The 16,225-nt window shown below is 40.2% G+C and overlaps 1 protein-coding gene across 2 annotated transcripts; it reads left to right on the forward strand.

Moving 5' to 3' along the window:
• Positions 1-1,349: 1,349 nt before the first annotated feature.
• Positions 1,350-15,730, forward strand: LOC106571619 (caspase recruitment domain-containing protein 8). 2 transcript variants are annotated; one of them, XM_014144930.3, is made up of 13 exons: positions 1,350-1,522; positions 7,640-8,174; positions 9,018-9,491; positions 12,120-12,362; positions 12,496-12,754; positions 13,090-13,268; positions 13,368-13,423; positions 13,542-13,756; positions 13,905-14,161; positions 14,296-14,430; positions 14,518-14,665; positions 14,802-14,828; positions 15,053-15,730. In XM_014144930.3, exons 4-13 carry the CDS (start codon positions 12,357-12,359, stop codon positions 15,367-15,369), a joined length of 1,599 nt encoding a protein of 532 aa, XP_014000405.3. In that variant the 5' UTR covers positions 1,350-1,522; positions 7,640-8,174; positions 9,018-9,491; positions 12,120-12,356; the 3' UTR covers positions 15,370-15,730. The 2 variants fall into 2 exon arrangements, with proteins under 2 accessions (XP_014000405.3, XP_014000410.3); XM_014144935.3 differs by lacking the exons at positions 7,640-8,174; positions 9,018-9,491 and having other exon boundaries at positions 1,371-1,522.
• The last annotated feature ends 495 nt before the right edge of the window (positions 15,731-16,225 follow it).

The raw sequence follows: 16,225 nt of genomic DNA on the forward strand, positions 1-16,225 counted from the left end.
GCTAGTTGTATCTTGTTATTGATACCCATGTTTTGTTTTGATGTGTTTTGACTGATTTCATGTGAAATGCAAATATGGCTAAAATTAGCCAGCTAGCTAACCAACAGCCGCAACGGTGTGTTTGTGCAAATGTATGTTTTCAATAAACATTTGGAGACGATATAGTTTATATTTGTCAACAACCTAATAAGCCAACCCCATCTATTTTGTCCCATAGTTGCAGGTGTCAGTTTTGTTGCCTAACAACCAACCCCTCTATGCCTTCAAAATATGGTTATAACTATTTATTCAATATCAAAGGTTGTCAGTCCTTGCATCTAGAGCACTGTCTTTGAATTTAAGAGGGGTAACATTTCCCTAGTCTGGAGAACACCGACTTACATACATAATAGAGAATCATTGTAAGATACAATCTAAACATCTGTGAAATAGCTTTAAAATAACCAAATAGCGTGTGCTCAGCTGTTTAAAAAACTTATTCGGGATCAGTGTCCTGTCCATTGGACGGTTGAGCTAACGTAGGCTAATGCGATTAGCATGAGGTTGTAAGTAACAAGAACATTTCCCAGGACATAGACATATCTGATATGGGTAGAAAGCTTAAATTCTTGTTAATCTAACTGCACTGTCCAGTTTACAGTGGCTATTACAGTGAAATAATACAATTTTATTGTTTGAGGAGAGTGCACAATGTTGAACATGAAAAGTTATTAATAAACAAATTAGGCACATTTGGGCAGTCTTGATACAACATTTTGAACATAAATAAAATGGTTCATTGGATCAGTCAAAAACGTTGTACATATGTAACAGTTCTGTCCCTCTCTTCGCCCCAACCTGGGCTCGAACCAGGGACCCTTGCACACATCAACAACTGACACCCCACGAAGCATTGTTACCCATCGCGCCACAAAAGCCGCGGCCCTTGCAACGCAAGGGGAACAACCACTTCAGGTCTCAGAGCGAGTGACGTCACTGATTGAAACGCTATTAGCACGCACAACCGCTAACTAACTAGCCATTTCACATCGGTTACACATACACTGCTGCCATCTAGTGGCCAAAATATAAATTGCACCTGGGCTGGAATAACACATTATGGCCTTTCTCTTGCATTTCAAAGATGATGGCACAAAAAAAATACAAAAGAACAGTTGGATTTTCCTTTGTATTATATTTTACCAGATCTATTGTGTTATATTCTCCTACATTCCTTTCACATTTCCACAAACTTCAAAGTGTTTCCTTTCAATTGGTATAAATAATATGCATATCCTTGCTTCAGGGCCTGAGCTACAGGCAGTTAGATTTGGGTATGTCATTTTAGGCGAAAATTGAAAAAAAGGGGCGGATCCTTAAATAGGTTGGTGGTGTACAAAACCAAAAGTAAAAAGACGCAAAAACAAATCTTGAACACCCACACGAGCAGAAATCCACTTTTTCCGATCTGAAAGACGATGGCCAGAGCTAACCCATGATGTTCAACTGGAAGGTTGCTGGACCTAATCCCCGAGCTGACAAGGTAAAATCTATCCCACTGTTCCTAGGCCGTCATTGTAAATACGAATTTGTTCTTAACTGACTTGTGTAGTTAAATAAAGGTTGCACAACGATGTAACTCAAAGTATGATCATATTTAGGACTGCAAATTCGTGCCAATGACATGTAAATTATTTTTGGCCTACGTTTCGTTTCAGGGCTGGGTTTTGGTACCACACACCAGCATGGCATTGTTTATTAATCAAATACACCAGCGAATCGCGCCTGGACTGGGCAATATAATATATCATTTTGGCCACCGCAAAGATGGTCGATAAATTAAGATAGTTCACTCAGGCGTTTTATCATAGAGGAAAAAAATGGTTCCGGTCTACATTTGTGTCTCCCATAGACATAAATGCAATAAAAGCTGGGTTTAGTCTACCTAGTTAATTGAACCTAAAAAAAACAGCGAATGGGGTTTCCTCTTCCGTCTCTGGCTGCTTGAGCCATGGAGCAAATTAAAATATATTTTATTACTTGGCCCCATTGTTTCAATACCTCGTTTTCCTCAACACATATTGGCTCTTTTGTCTACTTTGACCTGTATTTATGGCATTTATCCGACTCATAATTCTACTATTTGTATTAATTTGCATCACAGTCAATTACATACTTTTATTTTGAAGGCAAACTGCAAATTCCACTATTGTGTCTAATCATCTAATTGTGGCTAGCTTCACAACACATAACCCGGTCCGGTCGAGCATCAATAGCCAGATGAAGCTAGCTGCCTGCTTATAACGTTAGCTTTGGGCAACAGGGTTAAGTAGCTGGCTAGCTATTTATTTTCACGAACTGAAGTTCAATTTCAATAGGCGAACAACAAGTGGCAACCTAGCTAATACTTACTCACAAGGATTCCTAAATCATTGTTAAGAATAATGAAAATGACTGCAGTTTCTACTGGTCATTGTTTTCAGGCTGGTGCTAGCTAGATACCAAGCTAAAGCTAGCTACCCCAGAAGTTGCGGTCTGACAAATGATGCTTTATTACCAACGCGGTATTGTAAACACATCGTTCATAGCCTGTGTTGGCTTGTTTGCAGACTTTTTATGTACAGCTTTGACAGTGCTACTGTATCATTTTTGACACGCAAAGACCATAACTGCGTTCCATAGTATGTATGTCGTGAAGCTAATAGCAGTGACGCTATTACTGTGTAACTCTGGTAGGGCAACATCTGAAAAATAGTGCACTTGGTAGTGTGTACTGGTGCTCGACCAGTCGCGAAAGCCAACATCACCCACGACAGAGAACGGTTGATTGTCAGGGGCAATGAATTCCATTATCTTGGCGTTAATGGACTTCGCCTTTGAGTTCTCTCACTGAAATGTTCTTACTCTTTCAAATGACTGCTCAACTTGTTGACTGCTCGATCCACACAGCAGACATTGTGGGCTAGGTTAGGAATGCTGTGTAGCACGTGTAGCGCAAAATGTTACGTGGCGTCATTACGTCATGTACCTACGTTATAGCACGTCAGCTTTGACATCGGTTTTGCACAAAGGGCGTTAAACTAGACATTGGGCCGATACCGATGTTGGTATTTTTAGCTAATATCGTGCATCCCTACTAAGAACACCATTGGACCGTATGATACTCTGAGTCACCTATCTAGCATGACACATTTGTATTGCTCTTTCTAGTGTCAATTCATTCTCGCCAACTAACTTTTCTCAGTCCCTTGTCTCTCACCCCCATGACAATTCTATCTCGTGTCAGCGAGTGTGAAATTTGACTGAAATTACACAACTGACATTTCAGTTTCAAGTCCATAATAAATTCCACAACAGTCTACTGTTGAAAACATACCTCTCAAATGTCTCATTTCTTCTGGGAGTACAAAAATACTGATATTTGGCTAATACTAGTTCATAATCTGCTTGCTCTTCATCCGTTTGCTGAAAGTTGTTGTAGACATAAATGGCGTCCGAGCCAGCTCCTGTGAGAAACAGTGCGACCTTGTGTGCATCGTCTTCTTCAGCCGCTCCTATCGCCGTCAGATAGAGAGTGAAATGCTGCTTGAACTGCTTCCATTGCTCTTCAACGTTGCCGATAAGTTTCAGTTCTTTTGGAGGCTTTAGCTGCTCCATGTCGTTAGCCATCTAGCACTCCAAACGACTAGCTACATGCACTGCATGCTCCGTTAGCTCCGGAGTGGTTATCTTTACCCCAGTCTCGTTAGCCCAGTGGCTAGTTAGCTAAATAGCTAGTTGACATGAAGCCTCTTGGCGCCTTTCAGCATTTTCGACCAAAACTCGATGATGGGTGAGTCAAAGGCGAGTAGTGTCACTCCTGGTACCATGTTGTATCTTCTTGTCTAAAAAATACTAAAGAAAACAACTGTTCTTTAAAACATAAGTTCCTCTTTATTCAAGTTAACCGGAGCCGTACAAGCATTGTGGCTCGCAGTCGGCGGTCCAATTTAGGTGTTCGATGGGGTTGAGGTCAGGGGTTTGTGCAGGCCAGTCAAGTTCTTCCACACCGATCTTGACAAACTATTTTTGTATGGACCTCGCTTTGTGCACGGGGGCATTGTCATGCTGAAACAGGAAAGGGACTTCCCCAAACTGTTGCCACAACATTGGAAGCACAGAATCGTCTAGAATGTCATTGTATGCGGAAGCGTTATGATTTCCCTTAACTGGAACTATGGGGCCTAGTCCAAACCATGAAAAACAGCACCAGACCATTTTTCCTCCTCCACCAAACTTTACAGTTAACACTATGCATTGGGGCAGGTAGCGTTTTCCTGGCATCCGCCAAACCCAGATTAGTCCATCGGACTGCCAGATGGTGAAGCGTGATTCATCACTCCAGAGAATGTGTTTCCACTGTTCCAGAGTCCAATGGCTACAAGTGCTACTCAACACTTGGAATTTTGCATGGTGATCTTATGCTTCTGTGTGGCTGCACCGCCATGGAAACCTATTTCATGAAGCTCCCGACTAATCATTTTTGTGCTGACGTTGCTTCCAGAGGCAGTTTGGAACTCGGTAGTGAGTGTTGTAGGATTTTTACGCGCTTCAGCACTTGGCAGTCCCGTTATGTGAGCTTGTGTGGCTTACCACTTCGCTGCTGAGTCGTAGTTGCTCCTAGACATTTCCACCTCACAGTAACAGAACTTACAGTTGACCAGGGCAGCTGTAGCAGGGCAGAAATTTTATGAACTGACTTGTTGGAAAGGAAAGCATCCTATGACGGTGCCATGTTGAAAGTCACTGAGCTCTTCAGTAAGGCCATTCTATGGAGATTGCATGGCTGTGTGCTCGAGTTTATACATCTGTCAAAAACGGATGTGGCCAAATTGCTGAATCCACTAATTTAGGGATGTCCACATACTTTTGTATATATAGGGTAGCAGGTATGGGTAGCTGCAGCCCGGAGTATAGGCGAGTGAGTGTAAGGAAAGCTTATCAGCTAAATGGGCAGATTTGTTGCCACTCAAGCGTTTTTGCGTGGCTGATTGGGCTGCACCACGAGTCGATAGTAAGCTGGCGACCAGTGCTCCGGTGTTGTGCATGCCGACTTGAAGTGCTTTCTACTGGGTATCAAGGTCGTGTCGCCATCGGTAGCTAATGTGGCAATTTTTCTCTCACATTTATTTCAAGTAGGAAAGCAGCTTACACAATAAATAATTAATATTGATAACCATCTAGATGTCACCTTGATACATACGGTGCATTCGGAAAGTATTCAGACCCCTTGACTTTTTCCACATTTTGTTACGTTAGACTTATTCTAAAATGTATTAAATTACTTTTCATCAATCTACATAAAATACCCCATAATGACAAAACAAAAACAGGTTTTTAGAAATGTTTGCACATTTATTAAAAATAAAAAAACAGAAATGCCTTATTTACGTAAGTATTCAGACCCTTTGCTATCAGACTCAAAATTGAGCTCAGGAACATACTGTTTCCATTGATCATCCTTGATGTTTCTACAACTTGATTGGAGCCTACCTGTGCTAAATTTAATTGAGTACTGACTAAATGGTCTGAATACTTGTCTAGCTCTAGGAAGAGTCTTGGTGGTTCCAAACGTCTTACATTTAAGAATGATGGAGGCCACTGTGTTCTTGGGGACCTTCAATGATGCAGACATTTTTTTTGGTACCCTTCCCCAGATCTGTGCTTCGACACAATACTGTCTCTGAGCTCTACGGACAATTCCTTCGACCTCATGGCTTGGTTTTTGCTCTGACATGCACTGTCAACTGTGGGACCTTTATATAGACAGGTGTGTCCCTTTCCAAATCATGTCCAATCAATTGAATTTACCACAGGTGGACTCCAATCAAGTTGTAGAAACATCGCAAGGATGATCAATGGAAACAGGATGCACCTGAGCTCAATTTCGAGTCTCATAGCAAAGGGTTTGAATATTTATGTAAATAATGTTTTTTTTATTTTTATTTGTAATAAATTAGAAAAAAAATCAAAATCTGTTTTCGCTTTGTCATTATGGGGTATTGTGTGTAGATTGATGAGGGGAAAAAACAAGAATAAGTCTGTAACGTAACAAAATGTGGAAAAAGTCAAGGGGTCTGAATACTTTCCGAATGCACTGTACAGTCTACTATTTAATGGGGAGGGCATGAACGGCAACAACACCGGGACACAGTGCCCTTTGCTCCCGGCTTGACATGTGCTACCATCCGGCAACTGCATGGGAAGTAGCTATCTAGTAGCCAATATCAGGGTGAAAGTCATACTTGATCACACGCATACAACGCATGAAGCAACAGTACACCCGTCATCAATACTTAAGTCAAAGATAAACAATCGTCAGTTTTATAACTTAAAATGTACAATTATTTGTGTAAAACTAACAGTGAAATACTACTCAGACTCATCCTCTGGCTTAAAAACATCAGCATGGTAGCTCAATGGATGGTATTGCATGGTAAGAAATGGAAGAGGGGGAAAAAAACTGCTCAATCAAAACCGTAAAAGCAGAGTGCTTTTGACACACCCACTCTTTTCCACATGCCCACTACTTTCCTTTTGACACAACCACTCTTTTCCACACGCCCACTACTTTCCTATTGACACGCCCACTACTTTCCTTTTGACACACCCACTCTTTTCCACATGCCCACTACTTTCCTTTTGACACACCCACTCCTTTCCACACGCCCACTACTTTCCTTTTGACACGCCCACTCCTCCTTTCCTTTTGACACGCCCACTCTTTTCCACACGCCCACTTTTGACACACCTACTTGCCCATACTCAGGTTGCCATATTGGGATGCTGCTAGCCCCTTCTCCGAAATAGGTGCGGCAACTTCCTCTGAGGTGGGCCTTTAAGGATGGGATGCATAGAAATTGTGCACATAGAATGGATCTACTGCATATCAGACTTGCTTTCAATGAGAATGACAGATCTATAACATTTGGCCGGTCGCCCTCAAAGCTACATACTGGACCTTTTAAAAGTGCAGAGCAAAAAAAAAAAAAAAAAAAAAAAATGCACTTGTCTTTTCCTACTAGAGCTGACTTTGCTGATAACTTCTTTATTGAGGAACATTTTACTTACTAGGACTGTGATGTCTCACCTACAGATGTAGGATCTTAATTGTATTACCCTATTGTTGCAGGAAATTTCCTGCACAGCAGAAAATACAAACTTAGTGGATTCAAGGTTTAAGCTTCTGTTTGTAATTTTCACTTTATATGTTCCACTTGAGTTGCCCTAAAGAAAATGTATCAACCCCTACACAAATGTAAATTAATTACACTCCACACAATCATTCACATTTCATGTTGCTGCAGGATTATTTTCCTGCTGTGAGAAACGGGTCAAATTAAGATCCTACATCTGTAGCTATCTTAATAAGTCGCTCTGGATAAGAGCGTCTGCTATGACTAAAATCTAAAACGTAAGAAACTGTAATATACTGTATGCAAAATGTGAGTGTGTGTGTGTTGGCAGTTCCCAAATTAATCTGTCTAATGATGAAATTCGATATTGAGACCAGTTGAAAGATTCTAGTATGTTCTACTAACAATACGGATGTGTTCATGTTCTTTGCTCAAATTATATCAGTTTACATGTCATAGACAACTCACCTGTTTGGTTGTTTTAGGGAACCATAATGCTGCCTGCTAAGGAGCTACTGCTACTGGCCACTCTGGAGGAGTTGACTGAGAGAGGAGGAAACCTGGAGCAATTTCAGTGGTTCTTGACTAGCCTGCTGCCCGTATTTCCTCCCATCCCAGAGAGCCAGCTGGATGACCCTGACAGGCAGGACACAGTGGATGAGATGGTGCAGAGCTTCGGCCCTGAGGACGCTGTGAAGATCACACTGAGGATCCTGAGGAATTTAAAACAGTTTGATCTTGCAAAAAAGTTAGAGATAAACTACAGACAAGTTACTCCATGCTCTAAAGGCATACTGACTTCCCCTGGAGCAAGTGGAGACCAGGAGACCTATGATGACATTGAAGAAGGCGCAGGTGAAGAATGTGACGTCATGTGCTATGATGACCAAGTTTGGGGGTCACCACAACCTCACATAAGCATTCCTGAAGGAGAAGATGAAGAATATGAGACCTGTGATGTCATAGACATTACCGCCACTTCAGCTCCACTGCACACAACCATTCCTGAGAGAGGAGCAGGTGAAGTGCATGAGATCTATGCTAAAATAAAACTGAATGGCAGACCTAATTGTATATTAGGTCTGTCATTCAGTTTTATTTTCAACTGCTGAAAAAGTATGACAAATAATTTAACTTTATTTCCAAAACGCTATATCCACAATTTGTTTTACATTTTCATCAGAAATGATTGCATATGGGTATCTTCGTGTGTGTGTAAAATATTACTGTTCTCAGATTTTTTTATTGAGATTTTAGATGTGTATGATTTTTTTATTTTTTTTGCAAAACACTATATATCCATTGTGGAATGTTTGTATCCTGTATATTTGACTGTGATGTTGTCTCACCTGGCTATCTTAAGATAAATGCACTTACTGTAATTTGCTCTGGATAAGAGCATCTGCTAAGTGACTAAAATGTAAATGTTTTGAATGATTTAATTATTATTATTATTTGTGTGTCACAATGTATCATTTGTACATTTCTTTATAAAATATTTAGTTGTTGCATTTGACCTTAAAACATAGCAGAACTACTTATTCCTCTGAGTGAGGCAGATATGTAGCATTTGCAAAAAACATGATTATTTGTCTATCTGAAATTAAACCATCAAGTGATAGACATGGATTTGTTTAAAATCTGCCATTGAACAACCCCATGCAATGATTACATAGTGAAAAAAAACCACACCAATTTCTTTCAGAATTTACTATAACAATAAAAGCTAATTTAACAATATTTCTGAAAATGGATATCTAGCGTTTTGGAATTAAACTCTTCAATAGTTCAACACTGATAATTCAGTAAGAAGACATCTACTGCAAAACAATAACCTGTTTTCACTCTCTTTCTTACTCACAGAAGGCCTTTACCCCAATATAAAACCTCAACAAAAAGGGATGCTGAAACGCAGTCTCTCATTAAACGATCTTCAAGTCAGAACACCATCCTCATCTCGCAGAGTTTCCGGTGACAAAGGAGAATGCATCAGCTTGTTTAGCAGTTCTTTGAGTGCCTTGGACAAAAAGCAGTTGAGCAGCAAAGCCACTGAAATGTGCCCCACAATGCCATCTGTTCCAGATCTGCTCCTCGCTACTCTAGAGATGCTAAGCGCAGAAGAGTGTAAGAGATTTTTGAGTCACCTGGCTCACTCCCTGCTGTCCATATTTCCCCCCATCCCATGGAACCAACTGGAGAACGCTGACACAAAGGTCACAGTGGATAAGATGGTGCAGAGCTACAGCCCCGAATATGCTGTGAAGATCACAGTGGTGATCCTGAAGATGATGAAGTGGTTTGATCTCGCTGAGAAGTTAAGGAATAATTACAGACTAGGTAATACAGCAAGACAAAACAATCTGTGCATTATGAGGACCTTGTTACCAGCAAGCAACATTTGGCATAGGATGTCATAAAAGATTGTTCCCTCCTTACGGTTTGTAATCAAAAAATATGGAAGTTTGTAATTGTAGTCGATTTATTAAAAAAAATTCAAAAAAAAGATTCGCTCCTTTCCTCAAAAGCAGGAGCGAGAAACACAAAACATCAAAACACCTAGTCAGTTGCACAACCTAAATGTGTCTTCTGCATTTAACCAAACTCCTCTGAATCAGAGCGGTGCGGGGGGCTGCCTTAATCGACATCCACATGTGACTATCATTAATGTGATGACTGCTATTCATTGAATAATTACCTACTACGTTTAATTATTACTCAATTAAATTAATCATGTAACAATTAACTCACTAGGAATTTGGGGGCACCACAGGAAAGTTTATTTAATGAGTTACCGTTTCTCGAATTAACTCAAGAATATATTGATATCATAAGTCATCAATCAACCCTTTCCTCATATCAGTCTCATTCTAAACGTCGTTGACTTCGTAAATCTGCACGAATCCTAACCTAAGTGATGAATCAGCGATACACAAACTGTCTTAATTATTTTTTTACTAACTAAATAATCACACAGTAATACATAAACACACGCACACGGTATAGGTTATTGATTACTAACATAATGCAATGAAAAGTCCCTAGCGGACTAACCCGATATGATGGCTTGTTACACAATGGAAAGGGGGTGGGGAAAGATAAAGAGCGGGAGAGACAAAGAGAGTGGACTTATCGTACATACACTACCGTTCAAAAGTTTGGGATCACTTAGGAATGTCCTTGTTTTTGAAAGAAAATCATTTTTTTTGGTCCATTAAAATAACATCATATTGATGAGAAATACAGTGCAGACATTGTTAATGTTGTAAATGACTATTGTAGCTGTAAACGGCAGATTTTTATTTTTTTATGGAATATCTACATAGGTGTACAGAGGCCCATTATCAGCAACCATCACTCCTGTGTTCCAATGGCATGTTGTGTTAGCTAATCCAAGTTTATCATGTTAAAAGGGTAATTGATCATTAGAAAACCCTTTTGCAATTATGTTAGCACAGCTGAAAACTGTTGTTCTGATTTAAAGAAGCAATAAAACTGGCCTTCTTTAGACTAGTTGAGTATCTGGAGCATCAGCGTTTGTGGGTTCGATTACGGGCTCAAAAGGACCAGAAACGAAGACCTTTCTTCTGAAACTCGTCAGTCTATTCTTGTTCTGAGAAATGAAGGCTATTCCATTGCGAAGAAACTGAAGATCTCGTACAAGGCTGTGAACTACTCTCTTCACAGAACAGCACAAACTGTCTCTAACCAGAATAGAAAGAGTGGGAGGCCCCGGTGCATAACTGAGCAAAAGGACAAGTACATTAGAGTGTCTAGTTTGAGAAACAGACGCCACACAAATCCTCATCTGGCAGCTTAATTAAATAGTACCCGCAAAACACCAGTCTCAACGTTAACCGTGAAGAGGCGACTCTGGGATGCTGGCCTTCTAGGCAGATTTGCAAAGAAAAAGCCATATCTCAGACTGGCCAATAAAAATAAAAGATTAAGATGGGCCAAAGAACACAGGCACTGTCTAGAAGGCCTGCATCCCGGAGTCGCCTCTTCACTGTTGACGTTGAGACTGGTGTTTTACTCTTAAAGATTAGCCCCTTTTTTTTCAATTTTCGCCTAAAATGACATACCCAAATCTAACTACCTGTAGCTCAGGCCCTGAAGCAAGGATACGCATCTTCTTGGTACCATTTGAAAGGAAACACTTTGAAGTTTATGGAAATGTGAAAGGAATGTAGAATGAATATAACACAATAGATCTGGTAAAAGATAATACAAAGAAAAAACCAACTGTTCTATTGTGTTTTTTTGTACCATCATCTTTGAAATGCAAGAGAAAGGCCATAATGTATTATTCCAGCCCAGGTGCAATTTAGATTTTGGCCACTAGATGGCATCAGTGTATGTGCAAAGTTTTAGACTGATCAATTGCATTTCTGTTAAATGTTGTATCAAGACTGGCCAAATGTGCCTAATTTGTTTATTAATAACTTTTCATGTTCAAAATTGTGCACTCTCCTCAAACAATAGCATGGTATTCTTTCACTGTAATAGCCACTGTAAATTGGACAGTGCAGTTAGATTAACAAGAATTTAAGCTTTCTGCCAATATCAGATATGTCTATGTCCTGGGTAATTTTCTTGTTACTTACAACCTCATGCTAATCGCATTAGCCTACGTTAGCTCAACCGTCCCGTGGAAGGGACACCGATCCCGAAGAAGTTATAACTATCTTGCTCAAGGGCAGAGCAGCGACCTTACGGTTACTGGCTCAACGCTCCAACCGCTAGGCTACTATAGCATTGCTCATGTTACATCACCGGATTATGTTATGTTCAAGGTAAAATTATATGAAAACATGAAAGTCGCTAGGTGTGTATGACATTTTAAAATGGTGCTGCTTTTGTGTGTGGTTGACTACCAAATGTTGCCTTTCCCACTCCCACTTACCTCTTATTAAATTGTTGTTGTTACTGATACTTCTTTTATCTGTCTCTCTTGTGATACTACAGGGAGTAAAAGAGCATGGAAAGTGTCACCGAGCAGTCACACATCATCTTTGTTCAAGGGTAAAGAGAAGACGGAGGAGCTTTTTGTTTCTAGGCCCTCTGCAAACAAAAAAATATATACTAATGAAGAACAAAAAACGGACTGCAATTCAAAGAAACAAAGATGTCATGGTGAGGAGGAAAGGGGATGTTTGGGTTCACAGACACAAACATACCTAGTTCTGTCATTGGAACTCATATATGCAGGTAATTTGTTATTGTGTATAAAATATGAATGATAATACATTTGGTCTTGGCATTTAGGCTTTGCTCTTTGGGGTGCTCTCCATGCGAGAAAGATTTTAAATTGTTCTGTTTTCTTTTTTTTCTTTTTATAAAGGGATCCCTGCTGCAGGTCACTCTGATGAAGCTGAGCAAAGAAATGAGGAAAAAAATAAATTTACTCCAATCTGGCAACCTGCTGCCCGGCTTTCCTCCAATCCCAGACAGCCAGCTAAGGTACGCCAACTTAGAGGTCACAGTTGATAAGATGGTGCAGATCCTCGGCCCTGAGGAAGCTGTGAAGATAACATTCAGGATCCTGAGGGACATGAATCTGCATAATATTGCCGATGAATTGAAGAGGGAACACATCAGAAGTAAGTGCAGGTTCTTAGTCAGTGTGTTCAGAGTGCCTCAGCTTCTTGACTTGTCTTATTATAGAATGTTAATGAATATATAATGTTTATGCTCCAAGTTCCTCCTTGATAATGTATATCAGAAGCACAGGTAACACTTCTATAGAGGGTAACTACAGTGTTTGTCATTTCTCCCACCCCTCCCCTCTCAGTAATAGATTTAGAGGAAATGCGATGTTCCTCATGTCATCGTCCTGCTACCTCAGTTGTAGACTAATAACTAAATACAATTTGCACTCTTTGCTATCTGTTTGTAGATTGTCCTCTCTTCCTGTAACCCAAATCTCCCTCTGTAGACCATGCCCTGTCATGCCTTCCCAGTCGTCCTTTATCTAGCGAACGATCAAAGCAAGAGGAGATCGAGGAACGTATTGAAGTTAATCTGTCTCAAAGCTTAACTGATACCAAGGAGCAATTATTAAGGAATGTATTAGGAAAGGTCGACCAAGCCATGCGTATGACTGACCCTCTCCAGGTAATATAAGATCCTCACTGACAAGAAAGAAAGAGAAGTTATAATGCATATATTTTATCTATGGGTTCAATATCTACTGGTATTGTTTTTACATTTTAGACATCTCCTGATAACTTGGTAACAGAGGTATATGAAGAGAGCAGGGGAGCATACCGGTAACTTGTTCTTCTTTCCCATTTATATGAGAGGAAAACATGTTGAAATGGATACTTTTTTTAAGAATGTAAAATGAACATATCATGATGCCACGTCATTGTCATATGCTCGAAACAGGTTCAAGTGCCCCAGTGCAGGTCTGTTCCCAAGTGGTGTAACCGGCCTTGGGTTTGGGATGGAGGGGGAGGGGGAAGTGCTCTATTGGACAGTCCCCTGGGACAGGTGGCTTCTAGCACAGAGAGGCAAGAGGCCTGCGGGACCCCTGTTCAAATTCACATGCCTTAAAGGGTCTGTCTGTCAACTACAACTCCCACACTGTGAGCTTCATTCTAGTGAGTGACGATTTCATGAAAGACATAGTGCTTCAAGACCACTGTCATTCCGAATGACATCATCATTTATTGATATCTCATCATTTAGCTATTATCATTGATAATCAAGTCAGAGAAATAAGCTCCACATGTTCTCTTTCTTTCCCAGACGGTGGATGTGACTTCCTGTCTGTAGCCCATGTGATGGATGACACTTTGGAGTTTATCCGTGACGTTCAGATAACCGACAAACATGTCATATTAAACATCAGTGGATTCTCTGCTTATGGCATCGTCAGGGAAGATGACTCACCCACTGTCCCTATACATGCACTTGTCTTGTTATTCTACAAACTCCCAGTTGTTCCTAAAAAGAGGTCCATCCTTAATGTGTTGTTGCTTCCTAGAAATGTTATGATCAGGGAGGTAGGTGAATAGATCAGAGATGTCAAACAATACTTTGGCTGGAATATGCATGTTTTGGTAACATTAATACTTGGATAATGTGTTATAGTTTAAACATTGGATAACAAAATGTGCTTTTATGAAAACATTCAAAGGTACAGGAGGAGTGGAAGAGAAGGAATGGAGACCAAGAAACCTACATTGAAACTAACACTCACTGCCAACTAATCCCAAAGCAAGAATACACCCTGTCCACTGATCTTACAGATGAACATCAAATAAGACCAAAGGTGATATCTGATATGAGAGAGAGAGAGAGAATGAAAATGTATTTGCACATTAAAATTATATAACTGACGAACTGTATTTTTCACCAGGATGCAGCATTTGTGGATTTCGAATCCTATGAAAATTACATCCCAACATTTCAGTTGTTCTTACAAACTGTTGTTGAACAAGTTGATCTTCTCCTAAAAGAAAAGGATGGTGCAGAGTCTGTGTGGGATAGACTTGTCTGGCTTCCAGGTAACACAAAGTTGCTGTACTAGTATTGCAGTTGTTGTTATTGAATTTAGTACATCTTTATATCATAAGTTTTGGTTATAATGGACGCAGTCTTAATATCACCGTTAATCAGACGGTCTTCTTTTCTCATTTGCAGTTTCACCAACAGAAATCATCTCTACAGGTAACTTGATATTCCACTGAGATTTACAATTATAAACATCACAATTTAATGATATCGCAATGATAAACAAAGACATGGAATTAAAGAAATCTGATTCGTAGGGCTCCTGTGTAGTAAAAATAATATTGACTTGAGGTCATAATTTATCTTCGATGTTTAGCATACATCTTGATTTTTTTTTCATCCTAAACTGTATTTTAAAGATAGTATTTTCCCTCTCTCAGCTTCTGGCCCTCTCCCTGTAGGCCCTCCTGCCAATCCTCCTACTCTCTCAGGAGAGGACTTCATAACAAAACACAGAGTGAAACTGGAGGAATGCATGGGTGAATTGCAGCCCATACTCCTCAAGCTCCAGGACTGTAAAGTACTGAACAATGTGGAGCGAGAGAAGATTGACAACATAAGTTCACGGATCCAGAGGAACAAGGCCCTTCTGGACATGATTATGAGGAAGGGACCTCGTGCCCAGGAACAGCTCTACCAGGCCCTAAAAAAAGAGGACCCTTACCTGGTAGAAGACCTGGAAGAGGAGACATCCTGACCATAGATTTGTGTGTAAGGTAATCCAACGGTTGTGCCAAAAATGACTACATGTAAATGGACCAGGAGCCTAGAGATCAGGACAGGGTTGCTACGCAGGTGCACTGGCTGCAAACAGCAAGCTTCAGGACTTTGCTATTTAATGGCATTATATATGTTTTAATCTCTGTATAAAATACATATGTAGATGGTAAGTATTTATTTACATTTTCATGTCAGTATTTTATACACATACAGATTTATGCATCAGTCATTTATTTCTATAGATGATCAATGTCGCTGGAATTTCTGTCTGCACACGTATTTATTGGTCTCATACTGTGATGGAGAGATGCTTGTATAAAAGTTGCATCATTCTTGTCCACATAGAATGTACTGTATGAAAATGATCATATAGCCAGGCCTAGTCTGTTGAATGGCATATCTGTGGACGAGATCAATGCTATGTGGTGGCAGGCAACCTGTACAACAGTGTGAGGGCAATGTTCAGTGTTCATAATGCTCAATAGTGTAAAGTTATATTACATTTGATCTGAGCTACTCCACCTGTGTCAAAACATCCTGGGTGGGTCATGTTTCCATTTGAATAGCAGCTCTATCCTAGCACGCCGTCCCCTCGTTCCAAAAAAAAAGTTCACACATTGATGAGCCGCTTCCGGACCACAGATGAAAAGGGCTCTATTCAATCGGCATTGCAGAAATTGATCTTTACAGCGTGATTGACATTTTAAGGCAATGTTCCCGCTTTAGCGGAGGCTGCATTCACGGTAAACGTTGCATATGTTGGCTCAATCAGAAATTACCTTTACATTTCTATCAAAATGTTATTCGTCACATGCTTCGTAAAGAACAGGTGT

The sequence above is a fragment of the Salmo salar genome, chromosome 01, assembly GCF_965601325.2.
Source record: "Salmo salar chromosome 01, fSalSal1, whole genome shotgun sequence".
NCBI classification, from domain to species: Eukaryota; Metazoa; Chordata; class Actinopteri; order Salmoniformes; family Salmonidae; genus Salmo; species Salmo salar.